At 39.2% G+C, this 16,175-nt stretch overlaps 1 protein-coding gene across 1 annotated transcript; it reads left to right on the forward strand.

Annotated features, from left to right (window-relative positions):
- LOC311504001 (NACHT, LRR and PYD domains-containing protein 3-like) lies at window positions 1–12,372 on the forward strand. Its single transcript, XM_084566941.1, has 13 exons — window positions 1–117; window positions 734–856; window positions 1,098–1,226; window positions 1,587–1,665; window positions 2,823–3,051; window positions 3,204–4,788; window positions 6,765–6,938; window positions 7,818–7,991; window positions 9,270–9,443; window positions 9,678–9,851; window positions 10,272–10,445; window positions 10,983–11,156; window positions 11,914–12,372. Exons 1-13 carry the CDS (start codon window positions 50–52, stop codon window positions 11,927–11,929), a joined length of 3,273 nt encoding a protein of 1,090 aa, XP_084423067.1. The 5' UTR covers window positions 1–49; the 3' UTR covers window positions 11,930–12,372.
- The last annotated feature ends 3,803 nt before the right edge of the window (window positions 12,373–16,175 follow it).

Consider the following 16,175-nt stretch of genomic DNA (forward strand, 5'->3'; position numbering starts at 1 on the left):
TGGACCTGAAGCTGAAGCTGAAGCTGAAGCTGAACCCAGCTGTGTATCTATGAGGAGTGATCTATCAAAGGATATCCAAAATGACTTTAAAAGAGAAGAATCCTCTGCTGTAAAGAAGTAAGATATAATTGAATATAGTATGAAACCATGTTCAACATTGTGATTATTGGTACTTCTGACCCCACCCAACTGTGATGTTGTGTAGTGCTACAGAAATTCATGTTGTCAACATTGCCTAGGCATAATTACTGTGTGTTATGTGTGAGAGACAGCTTCATCCCCAGAACTGTGAAGTCAATCACCCCCCCCCTCCCGCCCTGCACACACACACACACACACACACACACACACACACACACACACTCAACCCTCCCCCCTGACCCCACCCACCCCCGTCATAGACACTTTACAATCATTGCAATGTTTGCACTGTATGTTTACAAGATTTGCTGCTAACTAACTACTTATTCCTATGCATATATTTGTACAGCTGTATTTTTTACTTTTTTATCTTATTTTATTCTTTATTATTATTGTTAAAAACTTGCCTATTCCATGTCTTTTGTATTGCACTATTTAAGCCAGGAGCTACCTCACAAAATTTCGTTATGTCCTCACATAATGACAGTAAAGGATTCTTGATTCTTGATATATGTGTTTATATATGTGATTAACGTCCTTCAAAGTTCATCATTGACATATTTATTCCTTTTGTAATCACTTTGTCTTCCAGGATCCATCGGAAACCAAGCTCATCTGAACCTGAATCTGGACCCAGCTGTGTGTCTATGAGGAGTGATTGGTCAAAGGATGGTTTCATTGACTTTAAAAGAGGAGAACTCTCTGCTGTAAAGAAGTAATATATAAGTGAATATGATATGAATCCATATTAAACATCATAGTCAGATGTACCTTTGACCACACCCGGTTGTGATGGTGTGTATTGCTGTAGAGCCACAATATGTATCTCCTGCATAGACTGTGAAAAAATTAGGAGGTTGTCATTGGCTTGGTTCAGTTACTGAATATATGTGATAAATATCTTTCAAAGTTTGTTTATTCACATTTATTCATTTTGAAATCACTTTATCTTACAGGATCCACCAGAAACCAGACTCACCTGAACCTGAATCAGAATCTGGACCCAGCTGTGTGTCTATGAGGAGTAATCAGTCAAAGGATCAGCCCCATGAGTTTAAAGGATATAAACCTTCTGCTCTAAATAAGTAAGATAATGGGTTTCAGCCTGCTGTCATTTTGTCTCATGGTGAAGTGATGCTGGTGCAGTTGTTTGGAAACAGATAGAAACCATTTATTTGTCTGAAGGATGAAGAACTAAGTTGTTAAAGAGACATTGTAAACAAACGATCTGAGAGATGAGTTTTAGTGTCAAAAACAACATTTACATCAGTTCTTATGTGCCAACATATGTAATTGAAATGTGAGCTTCCTATGATCCTCAGTCATCAGGTTTAGAATGAATCACTTCTTTCACCTCTTTATAAATGTCACAGTAGAGTTTGGTCTGATCAGGACAATCACCACAGAACAATCTTTAACTCACTGTTGTTTCTGTTTCTGTCCAGAGTGAAGCAGCAGAGCTTAAATGTTCTCAGTGGTCAGTCTGTTTATCAGCATCAAACACACCTGGACTCCATATTTAAGGTCTGTACATGGACAGTGGTGGTTCTACATTGAATTAGTTATGACTGGTTAAACTGTGTTTGACACGAAATAGAGTTGTAGCAAATGGCAAATGTTCATCTTTGCAACTACCTACAGATATGAAAATTCCATTTAATTACAGGACCCAATGTGATGGAAATAAATATTAACTGAACTTGTAACAGTTTTGTTGCAAAGCACAATCTTACAGTGACATTAGATCTGGTGTTTGTTAAGACGAATTACTGTTGTATAAGCATTGCAAGCATCATAGCAAAAAGGCTAACAAACGTATACCACCAATTAACATTAGCCCTTCATTCATTCTTTCACGGATACTGTAATCATACAGAGGGAACATAGCATACCTTTATCTTTTGCTCGTTTCTCCTCTTTATCTGTTCTTTTTTTCCTAAATTGGGCACCTGTTGGCTTTCACCTTTTTCTGTCCATCTCTGTTCATTTGACACTCGACAATCAACAGATTTCCATCCTCCAGCGCTGTCACTCCCGACCACTAGTCAGGACTAAACCAATTCACCTTGGTGACCACATAATCGTTTTGTATTACCTGTTTTTATTTGGCCATTTCACACAATTCATAAAAACAAAAACGTGCAGGAATTATAGGCCTGTATTTATAATATTATGAATGAAATGTGCGTTATATGGAAGAAAGTCAAGGTGTGACTGACTTTAGTCCTTTTATACAGTGGACCCCCCCTTGTCCGTTCAATTTGGGAGAGACCCAGAGATGAGCTGTCCCTCGCGGCCCCCCCTTTCCCTTTCCTGTTCCCTTTCTCTTTCTCACACACACAGCTTCTGTGCACAGCACCTCCTCAGCAAACAGGAGCGCCTGCAGCAGGGGGCCCCAATTTGCCAATTCCCCACACAGATATGACAGATAATAGAAAACCATGTAGCGGTGCAGATTTATTTATTTATTTTTTTTAATTTATTTTTTTCCAAGTGCTCATCCCGCCCCCCTTGTGCCGGTTCGCCTGTGCCTAAAACCGCTACTGTACATGGACAACAACTACTTTCCACCATCTCCATGCTACTCTTTGTAGACCAGTGGACTGTCAGTCTGTCCAACATGGATCTGATGTGTCTCCATGATTTCAGTCTGTTGTCATTCATATAGTTTTCTGTTCCAGCTGCTGGAGGACAACATTGTTACTTTTGTGAAGAACGAGCTGAAGAAGATTCAGAGGGATCTGAGTCCAGATTACTCAGAATGCTTTGAGAGTCAGAGGGAGGATGATGAGGTGTTGGAGGGTGAGGATGAAGAGCAGAGGAGGAGCAGCAGAGATGCATTTGTGAAGATCGCACTGAACTTCCTGAGGAGAATGAAGCAGGAGGAGCTGGTTGATCGTCTGCAGAGCAGTAAGAGGATTTCTCTGAACATTGAACCTGATTAATTAATTAAACATTTACTAATGTCTCAAGAGATTGACCAGGATACAGTCTATTCAGTCATTCTTTCAGAGAATGAAATTTTGGAAATTTATTCACTGATCTTCTTTGTTGTACTTCAGAACATAAGGCTGCAGTTTGTCAACGTGAACTTAAATCTACTCTGAGGGAGAAGTTCCAGTGTGTGTTTGAGGGGATTGCTAAAGCAGGAAACTCAACTCTTCTGAATGAGATCTACACAGAGCTCTACATTACAGAGGGAGAGACTGCAGAGGTCAATGATGAACATGAAGTCAGACAGATTGAAACAACATCCAGGAAACAAGACAGACCAGAAACAACCATCAGACCAGAAGACATCTTTAAAGCCTCACCTGGAAGAGATAAACCAATCAGAAGAGTGATGACAAAGGGAGTGGCTGGCATTGGGAAAACAGTCTTAACACAGAAGTTCACTCTGGACTGGGCTGAAGACAAAGCCAACCAGGACATCCAGTTCACATTTCCATTGACTTTCAGAGAGTTGAATGTGTTGAAAGAGAGAAAGTTCAGCTTGGTGGAACTTGTTCATCACTTCTTCAGAGAATCCAAAGAAGCAGGAATCTGCAGGTTTGAAGAGTTCCAGGTTGTGTTCATTTTTGACGGTCTGGATGAGTGTCGACTTCCTCTGGACTTCCACAACACTGAGACCCTGACTGATGTTACAGAGTCCACCTCAGTGGATGTGCTGCTGACAAACCTCATCAGGGGGAAACTTCTTCCCTCTGCTCGTATCTGGATAACCACACGACCTGCAGCAGCCAATCAGATCCCTCCTGAGTGTGTTGACATGGTGTCAGAGGTCAGAGGGTTCACTGATCCCCAGAAGGAGGAGTACTTCAGGAAGAGATTCAAAGATGAAGAGCAGGCCAGCAGGATCATCTCCCACATCATGACAACACGAAGCCTCCACATCATGTGTCACATCCCAGTCTTCTGCTGGATCTCTGCTACAGTTCTGGAGGATGTGTTGAAAACCAGAGAGAGAGGAGAGCTGCCCAAGACCCTGACTGAGATGTACATCCACTTCCTGGTGGTTCAGACCAAAGTGAAGAAGGTCAAGTATGATGGAGGATCTGAGACAGATCCACACTGGAGTCCAGAGACCAGGGAGATGATTGAGTCTCTGGGAAAACTGGCTTTTGATCAGCTGCTAAAAGGAAACCTGATCTTCTATGAATCAGACCTGACAGAGTGTGGCATTGACATCAGAGCAGCCTCAGTGTACTCAGGATTGTTGACACAGATCTTTAAAGAGGAGAGAGGACTGTACCAGGACAAGGTGTTCTGCTTCATTCACTTGAGCGTTCAGGAGTTTCTGGCTGCTCTACATGTTTATTTGACCTTCATCAAGTCTAATGTCAATCTGCTGGAAGAACAACAAACAATTTCTTGTATGTCTCTAAGGTTTAACAAACCAAATCTAAAACATCTCCATCAGAGTGCTGTGAACAAGGTTTTACAGAGTCCAAATGGACACTTGGACTTGTTCCTCCACTCAGGACGTCTCTCCACAGATAAACTGTCTCCTGCTCAGTGGTCAGCTCTGGTCTTCATCTTATTGTCATCAGAAAATAATCTGGACGAGTTTGACCTGAAGAAATACTCTGCTTCAGAGGAAGCTCTTCTGAGGCTGCTGCCAGTAGTCAAAGCCTCCAACAAAGCTCTGTAAGTACAGAGAGTTTTAGTCATTAAAAGATACACAGCAATTTTTCAATTGAGGAAAGTATGTTATTGTCTCTGCAGACTGAGTGGCTGTAACCTCTCAGAGAGAAGCTGTGAAGCTCTGTCCTCAGTTCTCAGCTCCCAGTCCTCTAAACTGACAGAACTGGACCTGAGTAACAACAACCTGAAGAATTCAGGAGTGGAGCAGCTGTGCACTGGACTGGAGAGTCCAAACTGTAGACTGGAGACTCTGAGGTCAGTTAATTGACTGTTTTTATTTTTGTTTTTATTATCAGACATATGTGTCAAACTAGCCAGGACAACGAAAGACGTGCGTATTAAGCTACATGTGTGCGCCTGTGTTATAACGGCGCTTTTTGCCCCGTGTGCGCTGATGCGCTCATCTGTTGACATTTCCGAACGCCTTCCTACAGTTGCTTAATAAAAGCGGGCTTTCCACACAAAAAAGTGCATGTGTCATTAGTATGAGAAAAAAACTTAGATTTTAACTGTGTCGGGCTGGGGTCGGGCTCGGACATAAATATCTTAATGCCTGTCGGGCTCGGGTCGGGTTCGGTTACTGCTCTGTCGGACGCGGGCCGGGCTCGGACAGAAAAATGCGGCCCGATCCGCACTCTAATCCAGACAGACGTGGTTTGCACGGAGGGGAGAGAGAGAGACGCGTGAGTGACAGAGAGACGAAGAGAGAGCAGGGAAAGGAAATGCAGCTGAACGAATACGCTGCCTGTTTTAAATAGCGTAAAAAAAGAATAACGAAACGCAATGTGACGGTCGGTGTTAAATCTTTTTTTTTTTTGGGTCGGTGTTGAATCTGTGGCGGTCGGAGTTGAATTTGTGGCGCACCGCCACAGATTCGTCTATGTGTGGGAAACACTGATATGTCTATGTATCTATATATACATACATATACACACCCATATACATATACACATATATACTACACGCATACATACCTAAAAATAGAATAAAATAAAAATAGAATGAGCTACAATAGAAATAGAATGAGCTACAATAAAGTGGCTGCTGCAACCCCTGAGTTGGGCAGGTGCAAAGGGTATGATATATATAATACAGTATATACAATATTGTAAAATATATACACTTGTCGGGTTTGGCGGAAATTCTTGTTGAAAGGAGACAAAGTCAGAACACTGCAGGTCTTTGTTTAACTCTCAACTATAGATGGTCTAACAGCCACAAATAAAGCACAATTCAGTGCAGGTGGCAAATGAGGAAATCACACACGAAGAATACTTTGTTTTATAGCCAAACTCATCAGTGAAGGTTACTATCTACTTAGGCCTCCAGTTTTTATTATGAGTTGGCACCATACCTTCAGATTTGGTCACATATTAACAAGGCTATATGGTAGACGTGAGGGTCCTATATGAGGATCACACATCCTCAAATGAAACAATTGTTAAGAGTCACACAACTTAAGGTACAGGTTAACACAGTCTATTGTGTCGTCAGGTAAAGCAGTGAGTGAGAAATTTTCATTACACAGGCTTGAAAGTTAGAAAAGAGATAACAATGGGAGCATCATGTAGTTAAATATCAGCAGGTGTCTCCTCAGTCATCAGTCTGATCACAAATCAGATCATCTCCAATTTTCACATGTTCGTTAAAAGAGTTACTGTAGTCAGTAATCATTCTTTCTGTCCATACTGTCTGTGAAGAAATCTCCTAATTTGACTCTAATGTGACAAGATGGAGGACAAACTCTACGGTGTGGTTCTGTGAATGATCTTAAACTAATCTCTTGCTGCAGTAGTCTGACCTCACAGATCCAGTCAGTATCTTTGTGTTTTCATTGTTTCCTGCTGAGCTCAACAGCAGTTAAGGGACTTAACTCAAAGTGTGAACTTAGTTCTACAACAGATTAATTAGTGTCACAGTGTCAGACTGCTGAAGCTTCATGTTGCAAAACTGAACACACCCTATCATTTTTTATTCAGATTGAGTTGGTGGAGTTTTTCAGAGATCAGCTGTGATTCTCTGGGCTCAGCTCTGAAGTCCAACCCCTCCCATCTGAAACATCTGGACCTGAGTTACAACAACCTGCAGAATTCAGGAGTGAAGCATTTGTGTGGTTTTCTGGAGAGTCCAGAATGTAGACTGGAGACTCTGAGGTCAGACATCATGTTTTATTTTTGTACTTAGATCATTGTAATGTGAAAGTTGTGGGGTGCTGTCTTCAAATGTCCCATTTCGTCCAACATCAAACATATTCAGTTTACTCTCATACAAAACTGGTAATGAAATGTGAAGCTGATCAATCAACAGAAAATCCAGCAGCATCAGTTCAGACAGTTGATTAATTGTTGAAGTCATTGATCAGGGAGCAATGTCAAACAGTTTCTTCTTCCAGTTTCTAAGGAGTTTCTTCTTTTCTCTGGTTTCTCTCATTTTAAACTGAACGTCTTTGGATTGAAGAGCGTTGGTCAGAAAACAGTTTAAAGACGTCACCTTGTCATCTGAAAACTCTGATGGACACTTTACACTATATTTGTTTGGATTTGGTTTGATAACTAATGAAACTATTGTAAAGATAAATGACAGATGAATCAATAATGAAATGAATTTTCATGTTTAATCCTAATTTAAATGTCTCCATCATGACATGAACATATTTTAGAGTCTTGATCATCATTTTATCAACATTTCCATATTTGATGTTTTTCTGAACTTTGAGTAAAAAGTGAAGTAAATGTCAGAGGGTTTTTACTTGTGTTTGTTGGTCAACATGAGTTTGCATAGATGGATCCACTGGTGGAGCTGTCAGAGTTTCAGAGCTGAAGTCACTACGTCTTTATTGAAGCAGCAGCTTGTTGTCATTAACATTAATGAGAGCTCTTTTTCTCTTGTTCTATTTGACTGATTGAAGCTACTTCCTGTTGGTTCAGATGTTTAGAGTTTCTATTTTCTAAACTTGTATTTTCTGAACCTTCTTCAGCTCTGAAGAAAACTTTGTTTTCTTAACTAATATCTTATTTGTATTCTTTATTCAGATTAAATTGTTGCAGTTTGTCAGAGATCAGCTGTGATTCTCTGGTCACAGCTCTGAAGTCCAACCCCTCCCATCTGAAACATCTGGACCTTAGTCAAAACAAGCTGCAGGATTCAGGAGTGAAGCATCTGTGTGGTTTTCTGGAGAGTCCAGACTGTAGACTGGAGACTCTGAGGTCAGTTCATTTGTTTTTTAAATTGTATTTTTTTTTTTAAATAATGTTATTAGCAGGCGTATGAAAAAAGAAGATCCTGTTTTTATCATATCACTTGTCAGGTCTCACGAAAAAGACAGTGTCAGAACACTTCAGGTCTTTATTTAATTCTCATATATAGATGGGCTAATAGCTAAAAATAGAGCACAATGCAGGTCGCAAAGGAGTAAAGAATACTTTGTTTTATAGCCAAACTTATCATTAAGAGTTTACTTTCTACTTCAGCCTCCAGTTTTATTTGTAAATTGGCACCATACCTTCAGATTTGATCACATATTATAAAGGCTATATGGTAGACATGAGAGTGTTATATGGGGGTCATCGCTTATGTTAATACAGTCTATAGAATCATCATTTTAAGCAGTGAGTGAGAATTTTCCATTACACAGGATTGAAAGAGATGACAAGCAGTTAAACGAAGGAGAATCATGTTCTTTAATTTTAGCAGGTGTCTCCTCAGTCATCAGTCTGATTACATGTTAGTGTCAGTGATTCACAATAATTAGGACATAGTTTAGATGTGCATTTAAAACCTGAACACACCTTATCATTCTTTATTCAGATTGACTGACTGCAGCTTGTCACAGGACAACTTTGATTCTCTGGTCTCAGCTCTGAAGTCCAACTTCTCCCATCTGAAACATCTGGACCTGAGTCAAAACAACCTAAAGGATTTGGGAGTGAAACATCTGTGTGGTTTTGTGGAGAGTCCAGGTGGTAGACTGGAGATTCTGAGGTCAGACATCATGTTTTATTTGTGTGCAAAAGAAAATCAAGCTTGACATCAAAAATGAAAAAGAGAAAGGGTTCTGGTTTTAAAAGAAAACTTGAAACCCCCAAAAATGCACTTAACATTGATCATCATTTTATCAACATTTCCATATTTGGTCTTTTTCTGAACTTTGAGAAGAAACTGGAATAAATGTCAGAGTTTTTTTTACTTGTGTTTGTTGATCAAGATGAGTTTGTATGATGGATCCACTGGTGGAGCTGTCAGATTTTCAGTGCTGAAGTAACTCTGCATTTACTGAAGTAGCAGCTGGTTGTCATTAATATTAATCAGAGCTCTTTTTCTCTTGTTCTGTTTGACTGATTGAAGCTGCTTCCCATTGGTTCACATGTTTAGAGTTTCTATTTTCTAAACTTGTAATTTCTGAACCTTCTTCAACTCTGAACAGATTATGAAACAGTGAATGAAACATTTGTTTTCTAAACTAACATCTTTTATTCTTTATTCAGCTTGATTCATTGCAGTTTGTCAGATATCAGCTGTGATTCTCTGGTCTCAGCTCTGAAGTCCAACCCCTCCCATCTGAAACATCTGGACCTGAGTCAAAACCATCTACAGGATTCAGGAGTGAAGCATCTGTGTGGTTTTCTGGAGAGTCCAGACTGTAGACTGGAGACTCTGAGGTCAGACATCATGTTTTATTTGTGTCCTCAGATTTTTTCAGAGTTCAAGATGGCATCTCCAAATGTCTAAATTTGCTCAAAACCAAAGATATTCAGTTTACTATGATAGAAAACAGAAACGGTTCACCTTGAATAAACTGGAAATTGGAAGCTTAATGTTAGTATCAGTGATTCACAATAATTAGGACAGCTGTGCATTTAAAACCTGATCACACCTTTTTCTTATTTATTCAGATTGATTGTCTGCAGTTTGTCAGAGGTCAGCTGTGACTATCTGGTCTCAGCTATGAAGTCCAACCCCTCCCATCTGAAACATCTGGACCTGAGTCAAAACAATCTACAGGATTCAGGAGTGAAACATCTGTGTGGTTTTCTGGAGAGTCCAGACTGTAGACTCGAGACTCTGAGGTCAGACATCATGTTTTATTTGTGCACTAAAGAGAATTATGTCTAATACTAACTTTCTTTATTCTTTTCCAGTTTTCGTTTCTGGTTTTAAAAGCAAACTTGACACACCAAAAAATGCACTTAACATTGATCATCATTTCATCAACATTTCCATATTTGGTGTTTTTCTGAACTCTGAGTAGAAAGTGAAATAAATATCAGAGGGTTTTTACTTGTGTTTGTTGATCAACATGAGTTTGTCTAGATGGATCCACTGGTGGAGCTGTCAGAGTTTCAGAGCTAAAGTCACTTCGTCTTTGTTTCTGTTTTCTAAACTTGTACTTCCTGAAACTTCTTCAGCTCTGAACAGATTATGAAACACTGAATGATTACAAGATGGGACTTTGTCTTTTAAACTAACATATTTTATCCTTTATTCAGCTTGAATTATTGCAGTTTGTCAGAGACCGTCTGTGATTCTTTGGTCTCAGCTCTGAAGTCCAACCCCTCCCATCTGAAACATCTGGACCTGAGTGAAAACAACCTGCAGGATCCAGGAGTGAAGCATCTGTGTGGTTTTCTGGAGAGTTCAGACTGCAGACTGGAGACTCTGAGGTCAGACATCATGTTTGTGTGCTCAGATTAATATGATGTCAAAGTTGTGTTGACACTAATCTACAGACATAACGCTGATATTCTACTGATCCACATTTTCATGGTAAAGTCTGTTTTTTTTCTTCTGTGGTTTAGTCCATTGACTGAAGTTCTTCACAGTGAATGAATTGGAAACAGTTTAGTGTTTGTGTTTGATCAACGACTCAAACCATCATCACTATGATTTTTGATCTTTCATCCATGGACTCATCAACTAATAAACTTATTGTTGCAGCTCTAATTCAAACTGTGTTTACACTAAGAGACAGAAACATTAAGATGCCACCATTTTCATTCTACTATATTTTATCTGGATTTGGTTTGATAACTAATGAAACTATTCTAAAGATAAATGACAGATGAATCATTAGTGTATTTTCATTTTTAGTTTAATAATTTAAATGTCTCCATCATAACATGGACTGGACATTAGTTTTCTTTGTAAACTTTAAGTAAAAAGTTAAAAATATAACTGATATCTGTTTATTCTTTATTCAGATTGATTGACTGCAGTTTGTCAGAGATCAGCTGTGATTCTCTGGTCTCAGCTCTGAAGTCCAACCCCTCCCATCTGAAACATCTGGACCTGAGTCAAAACCAGCTCCAGGATTCAGAAGTGAAGCAGCTGTCTGATCTTAAGGAGAGTCCAGACTGTAGACTGGAGACTCTGAAGTGCGTAGAGGTTTGGAGTCAGTCCATGCTGCTTTCAGTATTGGTGTAGTTAACAGTTAGTATTGAAAGAGACAACAGTCAGCCAATCAGATCAGCCTGAAGTTTGTTGTGTTCATATTATCAGGAAATAAATCTGGTTTCCAGCTGACAGCCTTACTAGATGAATAGAGACAGTGGTCCTCATTCATCAAATCTGATCTCAGACTGTTGTTCTCTCACCTCAAAACTAAACAACTGATCAGTTTCATCTTTGTCACAGCTCTGAGGTCAGTCTGACTGAAGCCTGTAAATCACAGAACCATCATTACATTTAGTAACCATGTGGTCTTTATACAGAGCAGAACCTCTGCTGAGGTCCAGTCATCTCATCTGTATCTTTGTCATTAGTTTCATCAGATATCTTCAATGTTTATTAGTCAGCTGATACTTCAGAAACACATTTGCAGTAATGAAGCGTTCTTGACTCTCAGCAGTTTATTTCCTCTGTGGACTTGAGAGAAATCTGCAGAGGAAACAGACTTGATGCTAAAAGTCTCTGCAGGTCTGTGAGCTTCCAGCTCCAACACGTTAACATGAGAGCTGAAAGGAAGCTGGCTGAGCTCCACAGCTGCTCCAGAGTATGATTCAAAATATGATTTATTTCAGAATATTCTCAGCCTCAAAAAACCTGTGAACTGTGAATGTTCGCAGCTGCTGGTGATGAAGTGATTCTCTGTAAACACTAACTTATCTCCTGTTGTTGTTCTTCTGTCTACAGCTGGCACTCTTGGTAAAGTTGAGAAGCAGCAGCAGCTTGTGTGTAGAGAGACTCAAACTGGACCATGTTACTGGGAGGTGGAGTGAAGAGAACAAACTATTCTAATAGCACCAACAAGTAAAGATCAGTCCCTCTCCTGAATTATTTAGACACATTAAAACCAGCATCAACAGTCCTTTATCTGCCATTGTCAGAGATGTAGATTAGAAACAAAATGATTGGATTCGGCAGATTGCCACAATAGCAAACACTTTTCATCTATGCAGTGCTTTGGTGTTCTTTACAATTCACTGACTGGTTACAGAAACTTTATTTTAAAAATATCTGCGAAACAAAATTAAGAGCTCGGCACTCTTGGCAATGGTTTAATGTGAAAATAGAGGCAATTAATGGCACTTTTAGGTTTTCCATAAGGACCATTGCAAGTTTTTATATGGTTAAGTTGCTTCTTCTCTTATTTATTATATACTGTACTTTCTATTACATAAGCTTTTGAAATGTTTTTCAAAATATATATTTTAATATAACTCAAATTTATGTCTGAATTTTGGAATAATGTTTTTCAGGTGTCAGAGTTCGTAATTCTGGATTTTACAGAAACATTAATAAACAGGCTGATGTCCAGTTTGTCACCACAGTATGTCTGAGTCTCTCCTTTGAATTTAAGAAACACCTGCAGCATCCCAGAGCAGCAGAAACAATAGGCCTGTTCAGACTTTGCATTAAGATCTGATCTGGGCGATCCGATCAAGTAAATGACTCCCGTATAGTTATAGTTATTTATGTACTTGTAGCTATTTTTACAACTTGAAGGTTTTCTTTGTAGTCATTTTACGGTGCATCTCTTTGTTATATTTTCACAGTGCATCTCCTGTTTCCATTTTGTACAGTGTATCTCCTCATCTACATTTTTAAAGTGCATCTCTTATTTCCAGTTTTTAATGGTGCATGTCAATTTCCTTTACAGTGTATCTCCTAGTCCTCAGATTTTTACAGTGCATCTTCCATTTCCATGTTTTACAGTGAACCTGTTATTTTAATTTTATAAAGTGAATCTCAGAGTTTCCATTTTACAGTGTTTCTTAGTTGCCATTGTTATAGTGTTTTACAGTGCAGCTTGTTGTTGTATTTTTACAGTGCATCTCCTGTTTCTTTTTTCCAGTATATATTTTATTTCCATTTTGTATAGTGCGTGTCAGATTCTTGAATTTTAACAGTGCAACTCGTTTACTTTTTGACAGTGCATCTCTAATTTCCGATTTTAAAGTGCATCTCTTATTTCCAATTTTTAATAGTGCATGTCAAATTCCTTTACATCTCTTGCTTCCATTTTTTTTTTTTTTTTTTTTTACAGTGAACCTATTTTCATTTTAACAGTGCCTCTGTTAAAGTCTTTTCACAGTGCGTCTCATTCATTCATCTTCTATACGCATTTAGTCCTGTTAAGGGTCACGGGGGTCTGCTGGAGCAGGGGTACACCCTGGACAGGTTGTTAACAATTTTTTTCCAATATACACCACACTTTTTCCAGTGTTTTACTGAAAATTATTCAGTTTAGTGTCTCATTGCACTCTGAAATGAAAGCATAGAACAAATAAGCAATTTGAGTTGAAAAAGAAATCATGGAATCAATTCATAGACCAAAATGTATTCTTAACTTTTGACTCATCAAAGTAGCCACCTTTGGCAGATATAACAGCTGAACACACTCATGGTATTCTTTCTTCCCAAGTCGTTTGCAGAAGTTCCCATAAATGTTTGGCATGTGTAGGTTGCTTGTCTTTCACTTTTCTGTCCAGGTCATTTGAAGATTTGAAATTATACCACAATAGGTCTTCAGTAGTCCAATGACAGTGTTTCATGGTCCAGGCGAGCCTCTTTGTCTTATTCTGACATCTTCACAGTTGATACTGAGACTTGCTTACTACGACCACTATTAAGCTGTGCTTGAAGCTGTTGTCCTGTGAGTGTTATTATAGTCTGTCTCTCTTCCATTGTTAATTGCCTTTTTCTTACCATTTTTGTAGCAACACACTACTTTCTGCAGTACAATACTGTTCACCTGATGCTCATGAGGGTCTGGTACCACAGTGTCTTCCAACACTGCTTTTATGCAGACAGAGGGGGTTGTAAGTAATCAAGAAAAGTTGGAACACCTTTAGGAATTAGTAGCACCAGCTTTCAAGGCTGATTCAACTTTCATTGCTGCAGAACAGCTTTACATTGTTAACCAACTTCGTGTTCCCTGAAAGAGGCCTTTTTGTGTAATTCTCCTCATCTCCTGATTTTTATTCTTCTTCTTCTGCTAAAAGAACTTTAGCAGGGTTATTGATTACAAAGTTAATGGCTAATTATTTTTTACAGCATGGCACAGTAGTACTCCAAAGCTAATATTTTGTGAAGTATAAACCCCAACTTTTCTGACCCATGGTCTCTAGGGGGCGCTGCAAAAGCAACAATCTGTAACATATTGTGTACATGCTCATCAAGTTGCGTGACATTACATCTACAGGGGGCGCTACAGGTGACACAGACACATTTCATATGACACATTTCATAGAACATAAATTCTACGGCTGGACAGACAATTATAGATTAAAAACCCAAGAATTGTACAGAAAAGCAGAAGAATAAAGTGGGCAAACAAAGCTGCTGAAAAGAAATGTCTACTGTGTTTATGCAGTGGCAGAATCTGTGGCGGTCCATAATCTCAAACACAGCCTGCTGAATGTGGGGCTTGCCGTCAGTGGAGAGTCCGGGGTCGAGCAGAATGTTGGCTGCCATGGTGACAGCATCACGCCACACAAGAGGATGAGAGTAGCTGCTCTGCTTTCTGGTACAGGTGTGTGTGTTGCTGGTTTTTTGTGAGTGTTGAAGTAAGAGTTGTAGCTTCAGCGTATCACAGAGTAGTTTTAACACTGAAACATACATATCAGTTTCACCTGTTAATATCATGTTACCAGCACTTTCAAAATCTTCTATTACCCCAGGCACCAACCTGCAGACCCTGATACTTGTCTGACGGCATATTTTTATAGCGAAGAGATAAAGGTGTGACCGGCATACACAATGCTGAAGGACAAGACGTTGCATGTTGCAGTGTTCAGTGCTTCTGTGTTTTCGGTCCAGGAAAGGTCATCTGGAACTCAGTGCTGCTCACATTCTCCGCTACAGAGTTGACGATGGTCAGCAGCGAGTGTTGATGTTTTTGGGGTGCTCTCCTGAAGTCGATAACAACCTCCTTTGTTTTCCCTACATTTAGGGAGAGGTTGTTGGACCTGCACTTCTTCAGGAAGATCCCTCTGGCTCAACGCCTGGAGCTCCAAAATATTTTAGAATTGCTCCTGCAAAGACAACGCTCCTTAGGTTATCAAGCAAAATAGATCATGGCGCATATTCTTATTATATAACTGCAGTGATGTTGCAGTAATACAGAAAATTAAAATGAATCCGTTTTTATATTAAATACTGTGATGTACAGTGTCCCTTTAAAGCTTGTACCAAATTACCCAATTAAAAGTTGTCACTTTTAAGACTTTTCTACATTAATTTACACATTGGACTAGTTAAAGAAATTAAACTAAGATAAATGATCCACTGCCACAATAATCTAAAATAATAAACACGATGCCTCATATTTATAATTCACTTAAAATATTGATTTAAATTATAAAACAGTAGAACACTTCTAATTAGAGGCATATAAAACACACACTAAACTTTGTAAATGAATCCTAAGTAATACTATGAACAATGACAGAGAAGACTACAACAATAATAATATGAATAAAGGGGTCTGGAGTCAGTCAGTCATGACCATGGCAGGACAGACTGTCCATTCACATGCGATATATTCATTTTATATTAGCCAACTTTCATGAAGCAAACAATAAAGCTGAGTTTATGAACTCCTAGCCAGCTAGCTAACATTTATCTAGGGCTAGCTAGCTGGCTAGCAGGACAAATAAACAAACTTGCTAAAAAACGGCATTTCACCTCCACCTATCCAGGCAACATAACCAACAAATGCCTTACCTTTATCTTTTGACCATTTTTCTTCCGGTTTTCCGCGCCACAGACATAACCTCTTTTTGATGCCATTACTGTGGCTGTTTTGTTTAATATTCTCGCTAACGAGAATGATAAGTAGCTGCCAATCATGCCCATCATACCTGTCGACGGCTCGCTACGTCACTCACTGTGCAACAGTGCGGTCCAACTAGGGTTGCCCATGGGTTGCCACCATAGTTGCCACCCTCCAG

The sequence above is a fragment of the Chelon labrosus genome (assembly GCF_963514085.1).
Source record: "Chelon labrosus genome assembly, chromosome: 19".
NCBI classification, from domain to species: domain Eukaryota; kingdom Metazoa; phylum Chordata; class Actinopteri; order Mugiliformes; family Mugilidae; genus Chelon; species Chelon labrosus.

What these genes read in the sequence shown, in the direction of transcription:
- LOC311504001 (XM_084566941.1), top strand. Translation starts at nt 50, where the DNA reads ATGAGGAGTGATCTATCAAAGGATATCCAAAATGACTTTAAAAGAGAA. An exon ending in GAACTCTCTGCTGTAAAGAA is followed by an intron (nt 857 to 1,097) that starts GTAATATATAAG and finishes TTTATCTTACAG; the next exon opens with GATCCACCAGAAACCAGACT. An exon ending in ACCTGGACTCCATATTTAAG is followed by an intron (nt 1,666 to 2,822) that starts GTCTGTACATGG and finishes TTTCTGTTCCAG; the next exon opens with CTGCTGGAGGACAACATTGT.